Source organism: Hyla sarda, chromosome 5 (genome assembly GCF_029499605.1).
Source record: "Hyla sarda isolate aHylSar1 chromosome 5, aHylSar1.hap1, whole genome shotgun sequence".
Classification (NCBI taxonomy): domain Eukaryota; kingdom Metazoa; phylum Chordata; class Amphibia; order Anura; family Hylidae; genus Hyla; species Hyla sarda.
In genome coordinates, this window is record NC_079193.1 from 363264787 (window position 1) to 363286570 (window position 21784).

The 21784-nt window shown below is 44.6% G+C and overlaps 1 protein-coding gene across 8 annotated transcripts in view; it reads right to left on the bottom strand.

Annotated features, from left to right (window-relative positions):
* The window catches only part of CYRIB (CYFIP related Rac1 interactor B), a 168183-nt gene that overhangs the window by 21844 nt on the left and 124555 nt on the right, over positions 1 to 21784 (bottom strand). For 3 of the 8 annotated variants that reach the window (XM_056522752.1, XM_056522755.1, XM_056522749.1), the window contains one exon: positions 11984 to 12067. In XM_056522752.1, coding sequence (XP_056378727.1) covers positions 11984 to 12056 — 73 coding nt within the window. In that variant the 5' untranslated portion in view covers positions 12057 to 12067. Of the gene's footprint in view, positions 1 to 11124; positions 11208 to 11983; positions 12068 to 17814; positions 17836 to 21784 lie in introns of those variants that run through there. The other 5 variants (XM_056522751.1, XM_056522753.1, XM_056522750.1 and 2 more) reach the window with 3 other exon arrangements.

The following is a 21784-nucleotide window of genomic DNA, read 5'->3' on the forward strand; positions in this document are numbered from 1 at the left end:
TACTATGCAAAAAATATTCTAATTTTAGCTATTATTATCTTCCCAAGATTCCCTTGCAGACACTACGTTCCCTCACCATTTATAGGCCTACATGTGGGCACATTTCTTATACTACTAGTAACTAGTAGCACAGGCTAGCCTATATTACTATCAATTTAGGATTTACTAGTCACCTTATGTTTGGCTGTTATATACTTTATAAACTATATGGTAGTCAGAATCAGGACCAGGGACACCAGCTGTCCAGACCTGTACCGTCAAACGCATCGGAGGACAGGTCTGGGGTCTCAGTTGTTTTAGGGTCTGGTCTGGGGTCGGAATTCATTGTGAAGTCTAGTCTAACCTCTGAAATAATTTTAAAGGGGTACTCCGCTGGAAAACATAAAAAAAAAAAAATTTCAATCAACTGGTGCCAGAAAGTTAAAGAGATTTGTAAATCGTTTCTAATTAAAAATCTTAACCCTTCCAGTACTTATCAGCTGCTGTATGCACCACAGGAAGTTGTGTAGTTCTTTCCAGTCTGACCACAGTGCTCTCTGCTGACACCTCTGTCCATGTCAAGAACTGTCCAGAGCAGGAGCAGATCCACATAGTAAACCTCTCCTGCTCTGGACAGTTCCTGACAAGGACAGAGGTGTCAGCAGAGAGCATTGCGGTCAGACAGAAAGGAAATTAAAAAAAGAAAAGAACTTCCTCTGGAGCATACAGAAGCTGATTAAGATTTTTAAATAAAAGTAATTTACAAATATATTTAACTTTCTGGAACCAGTTTAAAATAATTTAAAATAAAATAAAAAATGATTTAAAATAAAATTAAAAAAAGATTTCCAGCAGCGTACCCCTTTAAGAGTCTGATCTGGGCTCTGAATTTATTTTCCTGGTATGATCTGGGCTCTGATTTCATTTTTGAGATATGGTCTGGGGTCTGAACTCATATTAGGGGCCTGTTCTTCACTCAAAATTAATCTTAGGAACATGGTCTGGGATCTGAATTAAAGGGGTATTCCAGGAAAAAACTTTTTTATATATATCAACTGGCTCCAGAAAGTTAAACAGATTTGTAAATGACTTCTATTAAAAAATCTTAATCCTTTCAGTACTTATGAGCTTCTGAAGTTAAGGTTGTTCTTTTCTGTCTAAGTCCTCTCTGATAACACCTGTCTCGGGAACTGCCCAGTTTAGAAGAGGTTTGCTATGGGGATTTGCTTCTAAACTGGGCGGTTCCCGAGACACGTGTCATCAGAGAGCACTTAGACAGAAAAGAACAACCTTAACTTCAGAAGCTCATAAGTACTGAAAGGATTAAGATTTTTTTTTTATAGAAGTAATTTACAAATCTGTTTAACTTTCTGGAGCCAGTTGATTATATATATATATATATATATATATATATATATAAAGTTTTTTCCTGGAATACCCCTTTAAGTTTTCAGGTTTCTGGCCTTGGGTCCGAATTAATGTTGTAGATATGGTTTGGGCTTTGAATTTATTTAACAATATGGTCTGGGGTCTGAATTCATTTTACGAGTCTGTTCTTCACTCTCAATTCCTCTTAGGAATATGGTCTTGGGTCTGAATTCAGTTCAGGGGTTTGGCCTGGGGTGTGGATATGGTTTAAGGTCAGATTCATTTTAAGCATATGGTCTGGGGTCTGAATTTATTTTTACGATCCAGCTCAGATTTAACTTTAGGGGTCTGATCTGCACTTTGAATTTATTTTAGGGGTCTGATCTGCGCTCTGACTTCACCTTAGGGATATGGTCTGGGGTCTGAACAGAGTTCCGAATAAATCTCAGGGGTTTGCTCTGCGCTCTGAATACATTTTGACAAGTGGTTTGGAGTCTGAAATACAATTTATGGACCTGGCAACGGATCTGAATTCATTTAGGGGGTCCCACCTGGGATCTGAATCCATTTTAGCGATCTGCTATGGCAATGGTCTTCAACCTGCGGACCTCCAGATGTTGCAAAACTACAACTCCCAGCATGCCCGGACAGCCTGCGGACCTCCAGATGTTGCAAAACTACAACTCCCAGCATGCCCGGACAGCCGTTGGCTGTCCGGGCATGCTGGGAGTTGTAGTTTTGCAACATCTGGAGGTCCGCAGGTTGAAGACCACTGTGCTATGGGGTCTAGTTTGGAGACTGGATTTGAACTCTGGGGTCTGAATAAGTTTTTGGTGTCCGGTCTGGAGTCTGAATAAATTTTAGGGTCTAGCTTAGGTTCTGAATTTATTATTATTTATTATTATTGCTAATATATTCTACCCAATATCCTCTGGGTCAGCCACGTTTCAATTAGATCTTCAATACATGGGGCTATATTTTTATGTTCTTAAAATTTTTACTCGAAAATTCCTAGACAGGCAACGTTCTAATACTACTCAGGAGTAGAGATGAGCGAACTTACAGTAAATTCGATTCGTCACGAACTTCTCGGCTCGGCAGTTGATGACTTTTCCTGCATAAATTAGTTCAGCTTTCCGGTGCTCCGGTGGACTGGAAAAGGTGGATACAGTCCTAGGAAAGAGTCTCCTAGGACTGTATCTACCTTTTCCAGCCCACGGGAGCACCGGAAAGCTGAACTAATTTATGCAGGAAAAGTCATCAACTGCCGAGCCGAGAAGTTCGTGACGAATCGAATTTACTGTAAGTTCGCTCATCTCTACTCAGGAGCCCAGGCATCACCTGTCTAATTACTCCAGAATTTTCTAATCCTACTAAATATATAAATAGTGTCTCATTAAATTATTCTTTGAGCTTTCAATGCTACTAATCTAAATAAATTCCAACAATCTGACAAAAGATTTGTCCCTGGACTAATATTAAAGGGGTACTCCAGTGGAAAACAATTTATTTTCAATGAACTGGTGCAAGAAAGTTGAACAGATTTGTAAATTACTTCTATTAAAAAAAAATAAAACATCTTAATCCTTCCAGTACTTATCAGCTGCTGTATGCTCCAGAGGAAGTTGTGTAGTTCTTTTCCGTCTGACCACAGTGATCTCTGCTGACACCTCTGTCCGTGTCAGGAACTGTCCAGAGCAGGATAGGATTGGTATGGGGATTTGCTCCTGCTCTGGACAGTTCCTGACACGGACAGAGGTGTCAGCAGAGAGCACTGTGGACAGACTGGAAAGAACTACACACTACACAACTTCCTCTGTAGTATACAGCAGCTGATAAGTACTGGAAGGATTAAGATTTTTTTTTAATAGAGGTAATTTACAAATCTGTATAACTTTTTGGCACCAGTTGATTTGAAAAAAAAAATTGTTTTCCACCGGAGTACCCCTTTAAAGGGGTAGTCCCGTGGATAACTTTTTTTTTTTTTTTTTTTTAAATCAACTGGTGCCAAAAAGTTAAACAGATTTGTAATTCACTTCTATTAAAAAATCTTAATCCTTCCAGTACTTTTTAGGGGCTGCATACTAAAGAGAAATCCAAAAAAGAAATGCATTTCCTCTGATGTCCCGACCACAGTGCTCTCTTCTGACATCATGACCACAGTGCTCTCTGCTGACCTCTGCTGTCCATTTTAGGAACTGTCCAGAGCAGCAAATGTTTGCTATGGTTATTCTCTCCTGTTCTGGACAGTTCCTAAAAAGTGACAGCAGAGGTCAGCAGAGAGTACTGTGGTCATGATGTCAGCAGAGAGCACTGTGGTCAGGACATCACAGGAAATGCATTTCTTTTTTGGATTTCTCTTTACTATACAGCCCCTAAAAAGTACTGGAAGGATTAAGATTTTCTAATAGAAGTAATTTACAAATCTGTTTAACTTTCTGGCACCAGTTGATTTAAAAAAAAAAAAGGTTTCCATCGGAGTACCCCTTTAATACAACAGTGTGGTAATTCTCCATGTAACACAGCCACGGTGCATGGTGAGCAATGAGATGGACACATGAATGGGTCTGGATATAGCAGCGGCTGCTCAGCTGGACGGCTATAATCATCTAGAGATAATGCAATTATGGAGGCAATAGTCCGTCCCCCATGAGGCTTTGGTATGACCAATGGTCAGTGATCAGTGAATAGGAATTGTAGGTCCTTTGTGTTCACAGATGTAAAATAGACACGGATTAGAATTGAGAGACCAGGCCAACGCTTTAAGGAATGAGAGGGGGGGGGGGGGGGGGGGAATTTGTAAGCTGCAGAAGACTGCTGTGTAAATGGAACAGAAGCCAGTAAGATGGTACAGTACATAGCATTTGGTAGAACGAGCCCACGTCATGCACAGGACACAATGCCCATCAGTACGACAGAGCGGTCAGATAATCAAGACTTGTCTTAACTCCCCCGGTATATCATCTCCTGCACAGGACGCCTGTGTGTCTGAATGGGCTCTAGATTGGGAATATGAAGTCAATTCACATGGAGAACAGCATTAAAAAAAACTCTGCTGATTTTCTGTTAGTCCTAAAGATTTAAAGGGGTACTCCACCCCTACCAGTAAGAAGAAATCCCCCTAACACAGTGTATTTCATTCACTTTACACTCTTGTCTGTACAGTCTCCTATAAAGCAGCAGGTTCTGTGCAGACACTGAACCAGCAGGGGGCGGCAGTACAAATAACTTAAAGGGGTGCTCCGGTGGGAAACGTTTCTTTTTTTTTTTTATCAACTGGTGCCAGAAACAGATTTGTAAATTACTTCTATAAAAAAAAAATCTTAATCCTTCCAGTACTTATTAGCTGCTGAATACTACAGAGGAAATTCTTTTCTTTTAGGAACAAAATGCTCTCTGCTGACATCTCTGTCCATTTTAAGAACTGAGTAGGAAAAAATCCCCATAGAAAACATAGGATGCTCTGGACAGTCCCTAAATTGGACAGAGATGTCAGCAGAGAGCACTGTGGTCATGATGTCAGCAGAGAGCACTGTGTTCCAAAAAGAAAAGAATTTCATCTGTAGTATTCAGCAGCTAATAAGTACTGGAAGGATTAAGATTTTTTTAATAGAAGTAGTTTTCAAATCTGATTAACTTTCTGGCACCAGTTGATTGAAAAAAGAAAAGTTTCCCACCGGAGTACCACTTTAAAGGGATACTCCACCCCTAGACATCTTATCCCCTATCCAAAGGATAGGGGAAAAGATGTCTGATCGCGGGGGTCCCGCCGCCGGGAACCCCCACAATGTCTCCTGCAGCACATCCTATCATCTGGTGCTTCGCTCCGTGCCTGATGACTGGCAACGCAGGGGCCAGAGGATTGTGACATCACGGCCCCGCCCCCTCAATGCAAGTCTATGGGAGGGGGCGTGGCGGCCGCCACGCCCCCTCCCATAGACTTGCATTGAGGGGCTGGGGTGTGAAGTTCCAAGGGGGGCGGGGCCGTGACATCACGATCCTCCGTCCCCTGCATTGCCAGTCATCAGACAAGGAAGCTCGCTCCATGCACCAAATGATAGGGTGTGCTGCAGGAGAGATTGCGGGGGTTCCCAGGGATGGGACCCCCCACGATCAGACATTTTATCCCTTATCCTTTGGATAGGGGATAAGATGTCTAGGGGAGGAGTACCCCTTTAAGTGATTTGTACTGCCGCCCCCTGCTGGTTCAGTGTCTGTACAGAACCTGCTGCTTTATAGGAGACTGTACAGACAAGAGTGTAAAGTGAATCAAATACACTGTATTAGGGGGATTTCTTCTCACTAGTTATGATTACACAGTGCACATGTGGTGTGAAATATATATTTCCTATACTAGTAGTAGTATTTGAGTCTACAGCGCATTTAGAAAGGCATTTACTTTTTTCACTTTTTGGAATGTTGCTTCTTGTGTTAAAATCAACAAAATTCTAGTTTTCCCATCATTATACCCTCAATACCCCATAATGACAAAATGATAACACAATCATAGATCCTTACTCTGGCTGGGCCACTCAAGGACAATCACAGAGTTGTCCCTAAGCCGCTCTTGTTTTTTTTTTTTTTGGCTATGTTTAGGGTCGTTGATTGGAGTGAAGGTTAACCTTGTGAGGTCCAGAGCACTCTGAATGAAGTTTTCTTTAAGAATCTCTCTGTACTTTGCTTCATTCAGCTTTCCCTCAATCAATGGCCAGTCTTCCTGTCTCCACAATATGATGCTGCCCCCACCATGATCACTGTAGGGATGGTATTGGGCAGGTGATGGGCAGTGCCTGGTTTCCTCCAGACATGATGCTGCCCCCACCATGATCACTGTAGGGATGGTATTGGGCAGGTGACGGGCAGTGCTTGGTTTCCTCCAGACATGATGCTGCCCCCACCATGATCACTGTAGGGATGGTATTGGGCAGGTGATGGGCAGTGCCTGGTTTCCCCCAGAGATGATGCTGCCCCCACCATGATCACTGTAGGGATGGTATTGGGCAGGTGATGGGCAGTGCCTGGTTTCCTCCAGACATGATGCTGCCCCCACCATGATCACTGTAGGGATGGTATTGGGCAGGTGACGGGCAGTGCTTGGTTTCCTCCAGACATGATGCTGCCCCCACCATGATCACTGTAGGGATGGTATTGGGCAGGTGATGGACAGTGCCTGGTTTCCTCCAGACATGATGCTGCCCCCACCATGATCACTGTAGGGATGGTATTGGGCAGGTGATGGGCAGTACCTGGTTTCCCCCAGACATGATGCTGCCCCCACCATGATCACTGTATGGATGGTATTGGGCAGGTCATGGGCAGTGCCTGGTTTCCCCCAGACATGATGCTGCCCCCACCATGATCACTGTAGAGATGGTATTGGGAGGGTGATGGGCAGTGCCTGGTTTCCTCCAGACATGATGCTGCCCCCACCATGATCACTGTAGGGATGGTATTGGGCAGGTGATGGGCAGTGCCTGGTTTCCCCCAGACATGATGCTGCCCCCACCAAGATCACTGTAGGGATGGTATTGGGAGGGTGATGGGCAGTGCCTGGTTTCCTCCAGACATGATGCTGCCCCCACCATGATCACTGTAGGGATGGTATTGGGCAGGTGATGGGCAGTGCCTGGTTTCCTCCAGACATGATGCTGCCCCCACCATGATCACTGTAGGGATGGTATTGGGCAGGTCATGGGCAGTGCCTGGTTTTCTCCAGACATAATGCTGCCCCCACCATGATCACTGTAGGGATGGTATTGGGCAGGTGATGGGCAGTGCCTGGTTTCCCCCAGACATGATGCTGCCCCCACCATGATCACTGTAGGGATGGTATTGGGCAGGTGATGGGCAGTGCCTGGTTTCCTCCAGACATGATGCTGCCCCCACCATGATCACTGTAGGGATGGTATTGGGCAGGTGATGGGCAGTGCCTGGTTTCCTCCAGACATGATGCTGTCCCCACCATGATCACTGTAGGGATGGTATTGGGCAGGTGATGGGCAGTACCTGATTTCCCACAGACATGATGCTGCCCCCACCATGATCACTGTAGGGATGGTATTGGGCAGGTGATGGGCAGTGCCTGGTTTCCCCCAGACATGATGCTGCCCCCACCATGATCACTGTAGGGATGGTATTGGGCAGGTGATGGGCAGTGCCTGGTTTCCCCCCAGACATGATGCTGCCCCCACCATGATCACTGTAGGGATGGTATTGGGCAGGTGATGGGCAGTACCTGGTTTCCTCCAGACATGATGCTGCCCCCACCATGATCACTGTAGGGATGGTATTGGGCAGGTGATGGGCAGTGCCTGGTTTCCCCCAGACATGATGCTGCCCTCACCATGATCACTGTAGGGATGGTATTGGGCAGGTGATGGGCAGTGCCTGGTTTCCCCCAGACATAACACTTAAGATTAAGTTTCCATCAGACCAGAGACTCTTGTTTCTTATAGTGGGGGGTGTCCTTTAGTTTTTGTGAACTCCAGGAGGCTGTCATATCCCTTTTACCTCTGGAAGTTTATACCATTTGCACACAGGACCTTTGAAGCTCCGCCAGAGTGACCCACCAATTACTAAGTCTGGAGGGGCACCAGCTCTAGGAAGAGTCATGGCTATTCCTTCCATTGAGGAATGATGGAGGCCACTGAGCTATTGGGAACTTTCAGTACAGCAGAAATGTTTTAGTCCTCTTCTCTACATCTGTACCTCCACACAATCCTGTCTCTGAGCTCTACAGGCAGTTCTTTCTACCTCACGACTTGGTTTTTGCTCTGATATATATTGTCAGCTGTGAGACCTTATATAGACGACGGGAGGAGCCAGGGCTAAATTATTTAGTTTTATAGCAAAAGGATCTGAATACTTATGTCCATGCAGATTTTTTGTTTTTCCTTTCTAATAAATTTAAGAAAATTCTAAAATTCTTATTTCACTTTACTATGGGGTATTAAGTGCAGAATGATTGGGAAAAAAATAAATAAATAAAATATTATATATATATATATATATATACATACATATATACACATACTTATTTAATAAACAAGCAACATAAATGTGAAAAAAGTAAAAGGGTTTGAAGACTTTATGAATGCACTGTAATATGTATATCTACATGAAAAATACCGAAATACCGGCAGCTATAAATGGACAGCAAGTAAACAAGTCTTGATTATCAACCGTCTAAAATAAAGACACAATAACAAAATCCCATAAGAAATAAAGGAAACGAAGAAGCCAAATATAATTTAATACGCAGAAGAAAGGAGGAGGAAAAATAAAAAACTTAGCACTGGATGGAGGCAGAGTTTAGCGCACACAATTAATCCGGTACAACAAGGCATTGTAGGTGGACGTACAGATACAAGACAAGACACAAGGCAACAAGGAAAGGACTTCCAAGTTTTTTAGTTTTTTTAACCCAGAATCAAAATGTATATTATATTTTATACTGAAAAGCAGTGTTTCCCAACCAGGGTGCCTCCAGCTGTTGCAAACAGTTTTGCAGCAGCTGGAGGCACCCTGGTTGGAAAACACTGCTGTAAAGAAACAGTAAACGGTAGAATGTAGTCTACTGTTTCCTTGTTTCAGCCATTTTTGATTGACGAAAAGCTGATTTTATTGTCTGAAAGGAACAACCTGCATATATTGTCAAAAACTAGAATAAAGCAACTTACTGATATAATATCCATAGCGCAGTGATCTTCCATAGGAGCTGTGCTCCCTGCCTTGTAAGCCGTGACGTCACGTCACAGGCTCTGAAGGCAAAGCTCCTGTCAGCACAGGACAAGACCTGTGATGTGAAGGGGAGAGCTGGTATTACTGCCATAGGCACTGAATGAAGAGAGCTACCATCTCTTCTCCCCCTTCCCCTCTTGTCAGCACGGAATGAGACCAGTGATGTCAAGGGAGGGGGGTGGGGGGGGGGAGGACTGGTATTACTGCTCATTAGATTTATGACTCTTCTGATAAGGCAGCAGGAAGCCTTTCTCAGTCACAGTTGTTACCATCAGGATGGGCTCTCTGCTGCCTTATCAAAAGAGTCATAAATCTAATGAGCAGTAATACCAGTCCCCCCCCCCCCCCCCCCCATCCCTTGACATCACTGGTCTCATTCAGTGCTGACAAGAGGGGAAGGGGGAGAAAAGATGGCAGCTCTCTTCATTCAGTGCCTGTAGCATGACGTCGCAGCTTACAAGAGAGAAGACATGGCTGCTATGGAAAAAAACCTAATGGAAGGAAACTAGAAATAAATATTTGATTCTGTGGGGGGAAAAAAAACTAGGAAAGTCTAGAAAACAAAGAAAATGCAGCATACAGAACTCAGATCCATCCATTTACATCAGTCAACAAGCCACATAAATATACATACTATACGTGTGCTGTACAACAAAGTATTCTAGCAATAAGAAGGAGGTAACAGCAGTAATATTGAACACTGGACACTAACACGCAACATACAAGACATTGACTTTGTACTTGCAGGATCTTCCACCCACTAGAAGCCTATATCAGAGGTCTGTAACCTGCCGCTCTCCTGCTCTTCTAAAACCAACTCCCGGTATTCCCATACTTCAGAGCTGCACTCACTATTCTGCTACAGAAGTCACTGGAGTATAATACAGGATGCAATACCTTCCTAGCTCAACTTTTTATGTAGGTTCATCTTATTTTTGAAGATAGTTATTCCCTTTATTTCATATATACATTTTAGTAGTTACCCTGTACTGATCCTGAGTTATATCCTGTATTATACTCGAGAGCTGTACTCACTATTCTGCTGGTGGGGTCACTTTATACATACATTACTTATCCTGTACTGATCCTGAGTTATATCCTGTATTATTCTCCAGAGCTCTACTCACTATTCTACTGGTGGGGTCACTGTGTACATACATTGCATTACTTATCCTGTACTGATCCTGAGTTATATCCTGTATTATACTCCAGAGCTGTACTCACTATTCTGCTGGTGAGGTTACTGTGCACATACATTACATTACTTATCCTGTACTGATCCTGATTTATATCCTGTATTATTCTCCAGAGCTGTACTCACTATTCTGCTGGTGAGGTCACTGTGTACATACATTACTTATCCTGTACTGATCCTGAGTTATATCCTGTATTATTCTCCAGAGCTGTACTCACTATTCTGCTGGTGAGATCACTGTGTACATACATTACATTACTTATCCTGTACTGATCCTGAGTTATATCCTGTATTATACTCCAGAGCTGTACTCACTATTCTGCTGGTGAGGTTACTGTGCACATACATTACGTTACTTATCCTGTACTGATCCTGAGTTATATCCTGTATTATTCTCCAGAGCTGTACTCACTATTCTGCTGGTGGGGTCACTGTGTACATACATTATAATACTTATCCTGTACTGATCCTGAGTTATATCCTGTATTATTCTCCAGAGCTGTACTCACTGTTCTGCTGGAGGGGTCACTCTGTACATACATTCAGAGATGCTGATCAGTATAGGACAAGTAATGTTCATGTATAATTCAAATCCGTGTTAAGCCTCTTGTTGTACACACTATTCATCATGTCCTTCCAGTTCCCTAGTATTGGTGTTATGGGTCCAATATACGTGTGGGGGGTCTATGGTATTGTGTGTTATAATCTAACCAAAGCTTTGGAAGATTTCCCGTTCTCCATATGCAGACGAACAAGCAGCAGCAGACAGACGCTGAGTGCGGACAGACAGACGCAGTCTACGGCAGGCAGAGAGAGATAGATATATAAAATCATATTCTCACTTTCAAAATCAAGGAAAAAATTTGGCCCTTGCTCAAGATCTGTGCATGTCAAAACTTTAAGAAGGTTCCCCATGTTAAGATACCTGTCAAGACAAGAATGAGAAAAGACAAAGCATGTCTTTATCAGACAGAAGACCTTCTGTACACAAGGAGACAATAAATACGTAAGTGGAGGACAGAGCTCGGCAGATGTGGCCGTCCACTCCCTGGAGAACCTGAGGAACATAGTAGACATGATGGACATCACAGAGAATTTCACCGGTTAGTTACTTGACACATCGACAGTGGTGCCGTGCAGTGATCCTCCCATCTCGGGCCTTTTTGGAAGATCGTCATGAATCTAATATGACAGCACAATGGGTTAATGTTGGACATTCGCTCCTTATTATCCCATATGGGTATGGTAGGTGCATGAATCCACCAAGATGCATAAATGGTGGGCAGAAGATCATTGGGCCCAGAAGAGATTATCGGCACCACGAGGACATCACTGTTGACTAGGTCTCCCCATTGGCTGGATTAATCCCGAAGGGCATTGATCACAAAGGACCCTCAATGACTTGGAAAAAATGAGACATAAACCAGGGGTCGGAAAGCAATGGCCATGATGTTACCACCAACTCCAACTAGCAATGGGTTGGTAACATCCAGCTGGCCATGAGGTTGCCTATCCCTGGTCTTCTGAACGATGAGGATGTCCTCGTTCTTAGGAATGTCATGCAACATCTTTTTGTTGGGTGGTGGGGAGGGGGTGTTGTGCCCAAAAACAGTTCCCATTGCCTTGGTCTTGGGTGATGGGAATGAGGAACCTGCATGGGTTAACAGCCACAGCTGTGGACGGATCTTCTGCGAGACTTACTTTCAAAATCCAAGAAAAAATGAGCGGCATTGTGGTCTAAGTCTCTGGTTAGCACCTTAATCAGATTACCCATGCCAGCCAAACCTAAAAATAAAAAATGGCAGTGTCATTGACTTCCAGTAAGTCGGCTGTTACAGTTACAGCTTCTTCTCTCTTGTGGTTTCCTATGTGTGTGTTGCACATAGATGGGAGCGGAAGATCAACTTCTAGTTCCCTGCAAAGAGTCCGGGTTAATCGTGTTCTCAGGAAGGGGAAGAAAAAAAGGTTATTACACAACAAAGAGGACAATTCAGATCCCCGGCATGAAGGAGGGTGCATGGAGGTCTGAGTCTTTTTGTTTTGTCCATGGCGGCAAGTCAGCATGAATGGCAAGTAGAGGACCCAAGAAAATTATAGAAAGACATAGGTCAGAGACCATGGATGATGGTGATGGTGGTCTGACTATGAATACCCATCAGTCTTAGTCCATACTTAAAAGAAAAATAATTATTCTCAACATGCACAAATATAGGCTCCATAACATCAAGGTGTCTTCATGTTCTTGATAGTATGGATACATAAAAAGGACGGGTTTCGGCTGTATTTGCCTTCCTCAGTTTTAGACAGCTGAGGAAGGCAAATGTAGCCGAAACCCGGCTGGTTCATGTATCCATACTATCAAGTACATGAATAAACCTTGATGTGACTGAGCATATATTGGTGAGTGCCGGTGTGATGTGCAGAACTGTGCCCGATGCTATTTTGCATCAGCCCTTCCCTCAGCTGTCCGGAGATTTCCCAACATACAGCAAGCGGTGGGGGAAGGCGGAGCTGTGCAGGACGCAGTTCTGCACCTCCCTCCCGTACACAGTTCCCTCTAAGCCCCTCCTTCAGGAGGATATAGATTCCCACAGCCCCGCTCCTGGAAGTAGATTTTGACCGCTGTGAAAGTCTACGCCCAGGGGTCTGTGCAATCGAGGCCGTGGGAATCCCTCCAGGGGGCTGTGTGAGCAGGGCTGTGCACCTCCTGAGGGAGGTACACAGCCCCCTGGACTTAGATTTTCACAATGGCTCCGTAAATCACACAACCACAAGTAGATTTTTACAGCCCCTGGGACGTAGATTTTCACAGCTGTCAAAACCTACATCCAGGAGCCGGGCTGCGAGAGTCTACGTTCTCCTAAGGGAGGTGCAGAGTTGCGTCCTGAACAGCTCCGCCTTCACCCTCCCCTCGCTGTGTGTTCGGAAATCTCTGCAAAATTAGATGGGGGCCAGTAAAAAATTACTTTTTTTTGCATATGTTGGATCACGTCCACCACCACCAACAGAAGTGCCAACTAACGAAGCTTCAATTAGTCCACACTTGCACCACTACTCTCTTGCCGAAGAACCCAATGGACACATAGGGGGAGATTTATCAAAAACTGCGGATAGGCAATGTTGTCCAGTTGCCCATATCAACCAATCAGATTGCTTCTTTCATTTTTCAGAGGTCTTGTTAAAAATGTATGCAGCGATCTGATTGGTTTCTGTGGGCAACTGCCCCACCCTTCCTCTGTACAGATTTTGATAAATCTCCCCCCCTCACCCCCCCCCCCCCCCCCCCCCTCATAGAGCTTTGCCCTCCTCCGAAACAAAAAGTGACCCAATGTCAGATAAACTCTTAGGGTAACAGTAGTTGGGTCTCCACAAATTAACCCTTCACGATCTATCTCATGAATGGAAAAACCACATGTTGGGATCCTCTATGACAAAAACATTTAGACCGGGTTCACACTACATTTGGAAATTCCGAGGCAGCAGAAACCCCTTGTTGGCAATGGGATTCTGCTGCACAGTGCACACTACGGAATTTCGAAATTACGCCGCCTAAAGAATGATCACGCTCATTCTTTAGGCGGAATCCAGGCAGAAGACATTGCCCTCCATGAGGCGGCAATGTATCCACGGTTCCGGCACTCGGTGCTGGGCGCACTCAAAATCTCTGGACAGAATGTCTCCGTCTGGAAATTCCATAGTGTGAACCTAGTCTTAAAGGGGTACTCCGGTGGGAAACAATTTTTTTTTTTTTTATTTTATTTTTTTTTTTAAATCAACTGGTGCCAGAAAGTTAAACAGATTTGTAAATTACTTATGTTAAAAAAAATCTTAATCCTTCCAGTACTTATCAGCTGCTGTATTCTCCACGGGAAGTTATTTTCTTGTTGAATATATATATATATATATATATATATATATATATATATATATATATATTGAATTTATATTCATAAATAAATTCTTTGCACAAAAGAATTGTGCAAGTATACTTAGTGTTTCCCAACCAGGGTGCCTCCAGCTGTTGCAAAACTACAACTCCCAGCATGCCCGGACAGCCGTTGGCTGTCCGGGCATGCTGGAAGTTGTAGTTTTGCAACAGCTGTAGGCACCCTGGTATAGAATGACATGTTTCATCCATGTTCTCCTAGGTTTCTGCTAAACTTCAGTCTAGTTTTGCAGTTTATTTATTCATAGTTAAGATACTTTTGGCCATTCAGGTGCCTGAGAAAGCTGAGTGACGACTACTGTTGGGTTTGTTAACGGTCACCCAGCTTTTCTAATAGACATTGCTGCGACAACCAACTCTTTTCTCCTCTATTTTGCTCCATACCTGGGCGTGTTTGCTGTTCAGGTGACTGGGAAAGCTGAGTGATGACTACTTTAAGAGCAGCGTGTGTCCTAAATGGTTATATCAGCATAGTTATTCTCATGGTGCGTTCTCTTTCTTTATTGGAGTCTGTATCTAGCCGTTGGCTGTCTGGGCATGCTGGGAGTTGCAGTTTTGCAACAGCTGGAGGCACCCTGGTTGGAAAACACTGCTCTTGGTGGTGTAGGATGAGGGAAGTACAGGCATGAGAGGATCTTTTCCCCTGTTGCGCATCTTTTTTTTAAAAACAATTCATGCAAATTATTATGCTGCGTGCGCAATTTCTTAAATTAGACACAGAAACCTCAACTGCGCAAAATTAAAAATTGCTAAAATTTTTATGCAAATTACATATCCCCCAGAAAATCCTTAGTCTTAGGCTAAATGTATAGACGGCCCAATCATTAGATTCGGATTCATCCTGTGTTACTGTAGATCTGATCCACTCTACTAAATAGTTAATAACTGAATGGCGCAGTCACACGTGGAGTCTCAAAATAATAACAAAAAGAGGGTATAGGGGGTTAAAAATAAAGAGCGGAGTGTGAGAACGGTGGTTAGGAGCCATCTCGAGCTGTTATGGCACCTGCCATCCCCCCAATATTCACAGCCCTGTCTATTAGGACACCTGGCGGAGCGGCCTCCACATAACGTCTCCCATCAGCACCGCGCCGCCGTGTGGTTATAAGAATGGGTTAATAGGTCAGTGCACCCTATATGTGTCTAGCACCGTATTACTGGAAGGGGTGCACTGCACAACACATGCAAACTGTAACTTATACTAAGAATTTATGGAGGGGAGGTGTATAACTATTATATATTCTGATTCCATAGAGATAGCAGCAGTATACAGATGGAGATGGAGGGGAGGTGTATAACTACTATATATTCTGATTCCATAGAGATAGCAGCAGTATACAGATAGATCTGGAAGGGAGTTGTATAACTATTACATATTCTGATTCCATAGAGATAGCAGCAGTATACAGATAGAGCTGGAGGGGAGGTGTATATCTACTATATATTCTGATTCCATAGAGATAGCAGCAGTATATAGATAGAGCTGGAGGGGAGGTGTATATCTACTATATATTCTGATTCCATAGAGATAGCAGCAGTATACAGATAGAGCTGGAGGGGAGGTGTATAACTACTATATATTCTGATTCCATAGAGATAGCAGCAGTATACAGATAGAGCTGGAGGGGAGGTGTATAACTACTATATATTCTGATTCCATAGAGATAGCAGCAGTATACAGAGAGCTGGAGGGGAGGTGTATAACTACTATATATTCTGATTCCATAGAGATAGCAGCAATATACAGATAAACCTGGAGGGGAGGTGTATAACTACTATATATTCTGATTCCATAGAGATAGCAGCAGTATACAGATAAACCTGGAGGGGAGATGTATAACTACTATATAACCTGATCCTATAGAGATAGCAGCAGTATACAGATAGAGCAGGAGGGAGGTGTATAAATACTAAATATCCTTATCCCGTAGAGATAGCAGTAGCAGTATACGAATAGAGCTGGAGGGGAGGTGTACAACTTCTATATATCCTGATCCCATAGAGATAGCAGCAGTATACAGACAGATGGATTGGAGGTGTATAACTACTATATATCCTGATCCCATAGAGATAGCAGCAGTATACAGATAGAGCTGGAGAGGAGGTGTATAATTATTATATATTCTGATTCCATAGAGATAGCAGCAGTATACAGATAAACCTGGAGGGGAGATGTATAACTACTATATAACCTGATCCTATAGAGATAGCAGCAGTATACAGATAGAGCAGGAGGGAGGTGTATAAATACTAAATATCCTTATCCCGTAGAGATAGCAGTATACGAATAGAGCTGGAGGGGAGGTGTACAACTTCTATATATCCTGATCCCATAGAGATAGCAGCAGTATACAGATAGAGATGGATTGGAGGTGTATAACTACTATATATTCTGATTCCATAGAGATAGCAGCAGTATACAGATAGAGCTGGAGGAGAGGTGTATAACTACTATATATCTTGATCCCATAGAGATAGCAGCAGCAGTATACAGACAAAGCTGGAGAGGAGGTGTATAACTACTATATATTCTGATCCCATAGAGATAGCAGCAGTATACAGATAGAGCTGGAGGGGAGGTGTATAACTACTATATAACCTGATCCTCTAGAGATAGCAGCAGCAGTATACAGATAGAGCTGGAGGGGAGGTGTATAACTACTATATAACCTGATCCTCTAGAGATAGCAGCAGTATACAGACAGAGCTGGAGAGAGGTGTATAAATACTAAATATCCTTATCCCGTAGAGATAGCAGAAGCAGTATACGGAGAGAGCTGGAGGGGAGGTGTACAGTTTCTATATATCCTGATCCCATAGAGATAGCAGCAGTATACAGACAGATGGATTGGAGGTGTATAACTACTATATATCCTGATCCTATAGAGATAGCAGAAGTATATAGATAGAGCTGGAGAGGAGGTGTATAATTATTATATATCCTAATCCCATAGAGTTTGCAGCAGCAGTATACAGATAGAGCTGGAGGGAGGTGTATAAATACAATATATCCTGATCCTATAGAGATAGCAGCAGTATACAGATAGAGCTGGGTGGAGGTATATTACTACTATATATCCTGATCCCATAGAAATAGCAGCAGTATACAGGCCAAAGGCGGTCCAGGCATGCCGGGCATTGTCGTTTTGCAACAGGCAAAGAGTCACTGCTCAATAACATAGTAGATGCATGGAAGCAGGTAACGTGTCAGTGCATAAAGTGAATGGGTGACATTCAGTACTCTAGGAAAGTTGGGTAAGAAGCATGTTCAGTGCAATAACAACAGCCATATTGGTTGTCCCCAGACTTTTCCTGTTGACTCAGTCTTACATGTACTGGAGATGCGTTTTAAGGGGTCACCCCATGCAAAACACACGGGGGTGAGCCGAAACGGGCCCCTGGATGCGCTCGGTGACCTCTGCTTTATTGCTGCCTGTTTTCAGTGAGGTTATTTTTTCCCCTAACAATAGTTAATGTATATAAGCGCGGCCGATCGCGGTATACGGAGCCACAACACTAGCCGTATAACCCAGTTTGTGGGAACATGACCCTGCTGGGCAAGGACACAATGATAAACTTGACCTACTTATTTGGAGTAAGACGTACGTAACGCCACATCCTATTAGGATCACATCCTCCCGCCGCAGCCTTATGGGGATGGATGATGACAGGCTCCGTGTCAGGACCGGACAGGCGGAAAGCAGATACGCCATCCGACAACAAGCCTTGCACGCATGCCCTTCACGCTGCCAGCATCACAGTGTGATACTGGGGCGACGGTGGGGATGGCCGCCAACCTGTTTGGGAAGAGGGGGGGGGGTCGCAGTTGCTAAGCAGTAGAGCGAGATGCCCCGAGGTCAATTGTGCGTGAAATACCATAATAAGAGGGGGAAGTAAGACCCCGATGGCTGGAGGCACCTGCTAGTCGTGCGGGACACAAGGGGTTAATCTTGATAACAAATTGCTATATATAAAGTGGGGGGGGGGGGGGCTAAGACATCCCCAAGGGGCCCAATGTCTGGAAACTCAACATACATAATGGTTGCAGATGCACCAGAGGGCCCCCACAATAGATGGCACAGCATGGACCCCAGTATGTGTGCTAGTCACCACGTCATATTCTGCAGATGTCGCTCCTCTCCCCCTGATAAACGCTTTCAAAGAATTATTTATACTGTGGATTTAAGGTGTAAAAAAGACATTTCTGAAGATGAAGACCCCCCCCCAAGTCAACCATGTAGTGGAGAAACACTGACATCTAGTGGTGAGTTTTGAAAAGGCAGCACAGACAGACTGACAAATATATTTCCTATGCAGATTCCCAGAGACCTGCCCTAGAGACCCGGGAGCCCTGCCCTAGAGACCCGGGAGCCCTGCCCTAGAGACCCGGGAGGCCTGCCCTAGAGACCCGGGAGCCCTGCCCTAGAGACCCGGGAGCCCTGCCCTAGAGACCCGGGAGCCCTGCCCTAGAGACCCGGGAGCCCTGCCCTAGAGACCCGGGAGCCCTGCCCTAGAGACCCGGGAGCCCTGCCCTAGAGACCCGGGAGCCCTCTCCTAGAGACCCGGGAGCCCTCTCCTAGAGACCCGGGAGCCCTCTCCTAGAGACCCGGGAGCCCTGCCCTAGAGACCCGGGAGCCCTCTCCTAGAGACCCGGGAGCCCTGCCCTAGAGACCCGGGAGCCCTGCCCTAGAGACCCGGGAGCCCTGCCCTAGAGACCCGGGAGCCCTGCCCTAGAGACCCGGGAGCCCTGTCCTAGAGACCTGGGAGCCCTGTCCTAGAGACCTGGGAGCCCTGTGCTAGAGACCTGGGAGCCCTCTCCTAGAGACCCGGGAGCCCTCTCCTAGAGACCTGGGAGCCCTGCCCTAGAGACCCAGGAGCCCTCTCCTAGAGACCCGGGAGCCCTGCCCTAGAGACCCGGGAGCCCTGCCCTAGAGACCTGGGAGCCCTGCCCTAGAGACCTGGGAGCCCTGCCCTGGAGACCCGGGAGCCCTGCCCTAGAGACCTGGCGGCCATTGTCGTTTTGCAACAACCGGAGAGGCACAGATTGGGGAACATATTAAACTCCCTAACGCCTTATTGCATATTTAGGTAAATTTCACATTCAGGAACCTAGGAAAGGTGCATTATGGCAGCTGTTGCAAAACTACAACGCTTAGCATGCCCGGACAGCCTTAGGCTGTCCGGGCATGCTGGGCGTTGTAGTTCTGCAACAGCTGGAGAGCCACAGGTTGGGGAACACATTAAAGGAGTTCTCCAGTAAGATAAAACTAATCTCCTTGGATAGGGGATAGGTTATAATTTGCGGAGGGTCCGACCACTGGGAAACCCTGCGATCCCTAGGAAGGAGGTGCGCTGACCCCCGATGAAGCCACGGCCAGCAAGCTTCCTCCATGTATCTCTATGGGATACGTGGAGGGGGCGTGTCGGCGGCCGCTTCGTGCGGGGAGTCAGCGAACCCCTTTCCCTAAGGACTGCCAGGGCGCAGTGCAGGAGATCCCTGGGGACCACTGGGACTACCCGCGATCTCCTGCCTGGCGCACTGGCAGTCCATTCAAAGGATAGGGGAGAAGTTTTATTTCACTGGAGAATTCCTCTTAAATTCCCTACCCACTTACGTATTTCGGTAAATTTTACATTCAGGAACCTAGGAAAGATGGGTTATGGCAGCTGTTGCAAAACCAAGGAAAGCTGTCATGGAGGACAGGCATCAATCTGACTCTGAGGCCTTGTTCACACATTGGAAATTTTGCGAATGTCTGCCCAGAAAACACAGGCGGACACTCTGCTCAGAAATGCGACCTCTCCATAGACGGCAATGCATTTTTGAGTTGAGAGCTTATTCGGAGGAAAAGTTGCTGAGTTGCCCATAGCAACCAATCAGATCGCTTCTTTTATTTTTAAAATGCCCTCTGCAAAATGAAAGAAGCGATCTGATTGGTTGCTATGGGCAACTCAGCACCTTTTCCTCTGGACAGGTTTTGATAAATCTCCCCGTTATCCTAGATTTTGCCGCCCAGTGTTTTGACTTTAAAGGGGTACTCCACTAGAAAACATTATTTTTTTTTTTTAATGAACTGGTGCCAGAAAGTTAAACAGATTTGTAAATTACTTCTATTAAAAATTCTTAATCCTTCCAGTACTTATCAGCTGCTGTATGCTCCAGAGGAAGTTCTTTTCTTTTTGAATTTCTCTCCAGTCTGACCACAGTGCTCTCTGCTGACACCTCTGTCTGTATCAGGAACTGCAAATCCCCATAGGAAACCTCTCCTGCTCCGGACAGTTCCCGACACAGACAGAGGTGTCAGCAAAGAGCACTGTGGTCAGACTGGAAAGAACTACACACATTTCTGGGGAGCATACAGCAGCTGATAAGTACAGGAAGGATTAAGATTTTTTTAAATAGAAGTCCTTTACAAATCTGTTTAACTTTCTGGCACCAGTTGATCTGAAATAAAAAAAATTAAAAAAATAGTTTTCCACTGGAGTACCCTTTTAAATCTATTTGTTTCAAAGGGCCAGGGAAAGGGTACAGCCGGCTATGATCACATTATAAATGCCAACTGCCTCTACATAATGGGGGAGATTCATCAGAACCTGTGCAGAGGAAACGTTGACCAGGTGACCATAGCAACCAATCAGATCACTTCTTTCATTTTACAGAGGAATTTTAAAAATGAAAGAAGTGATCTGATTGGTTGCTATGGACAACTGGGCAACTGGTCAACTTTTCCTCTGGACAGGTTCTGATTAATCTCCCCCAAGGTGTGTATTAAATTTTTCCACAATTTTGAAAGGGGGCCAATCATTTTGTCCAGCCCATTTTTGGAGTTTGGTGACATTATGTCCAATTTGCTTTTTTCCTTTTAGTTTAGTTAGTTCCAATACACACAAAGGGAATAAACATATGTATAGCAAAACATGTGTTACTGCAATCCTTTCCTGTGAGAAATACTTCATTTTCTAGAAACATTTCTGGGGTGCCAAAATTTACGGCCATGACTCTAGTAGTTATACACCTCCCCTCCAGCTCTATCTGTATACTGCTGCTATCTCTACGAGATAAGGATATATAGTAGATATACACCTCCCCTCCAGCTCCATCTGTATACTGCTGCTATCTTTACGAGATAAGGATATATAGTAGATATACACCTCCCCTCCAGCTCTATCTGTATACTGCTGCTATCTCTATGTGATCAGGATATATAGTAGTTCTATACCTCCCCTCCAGCTCTATCTGTATACTGCTGCTATCTCTACGAGATAAGGATATATAGTAGATATACACCTCCCCTCCAGCTCCATCTGTATACTGCTGCTATCTCTACGAGATCAGGATATATAGTAGATATACACCTCCCCTCCAGCTCCATCTGTATACTGCTGCTATCTCTACGAGATAAGGATATATAGTAGTTATACACCTCCCCTCCAGCTCTATCTGTATACAGCTGCTATCTCTATGTGATCAGGATATATAGTAGATATACACCTCCCATCCAGCTCTATCTATATACTGCTGCTGCTATCTCTATGAAATCCGGATATATAGTAGA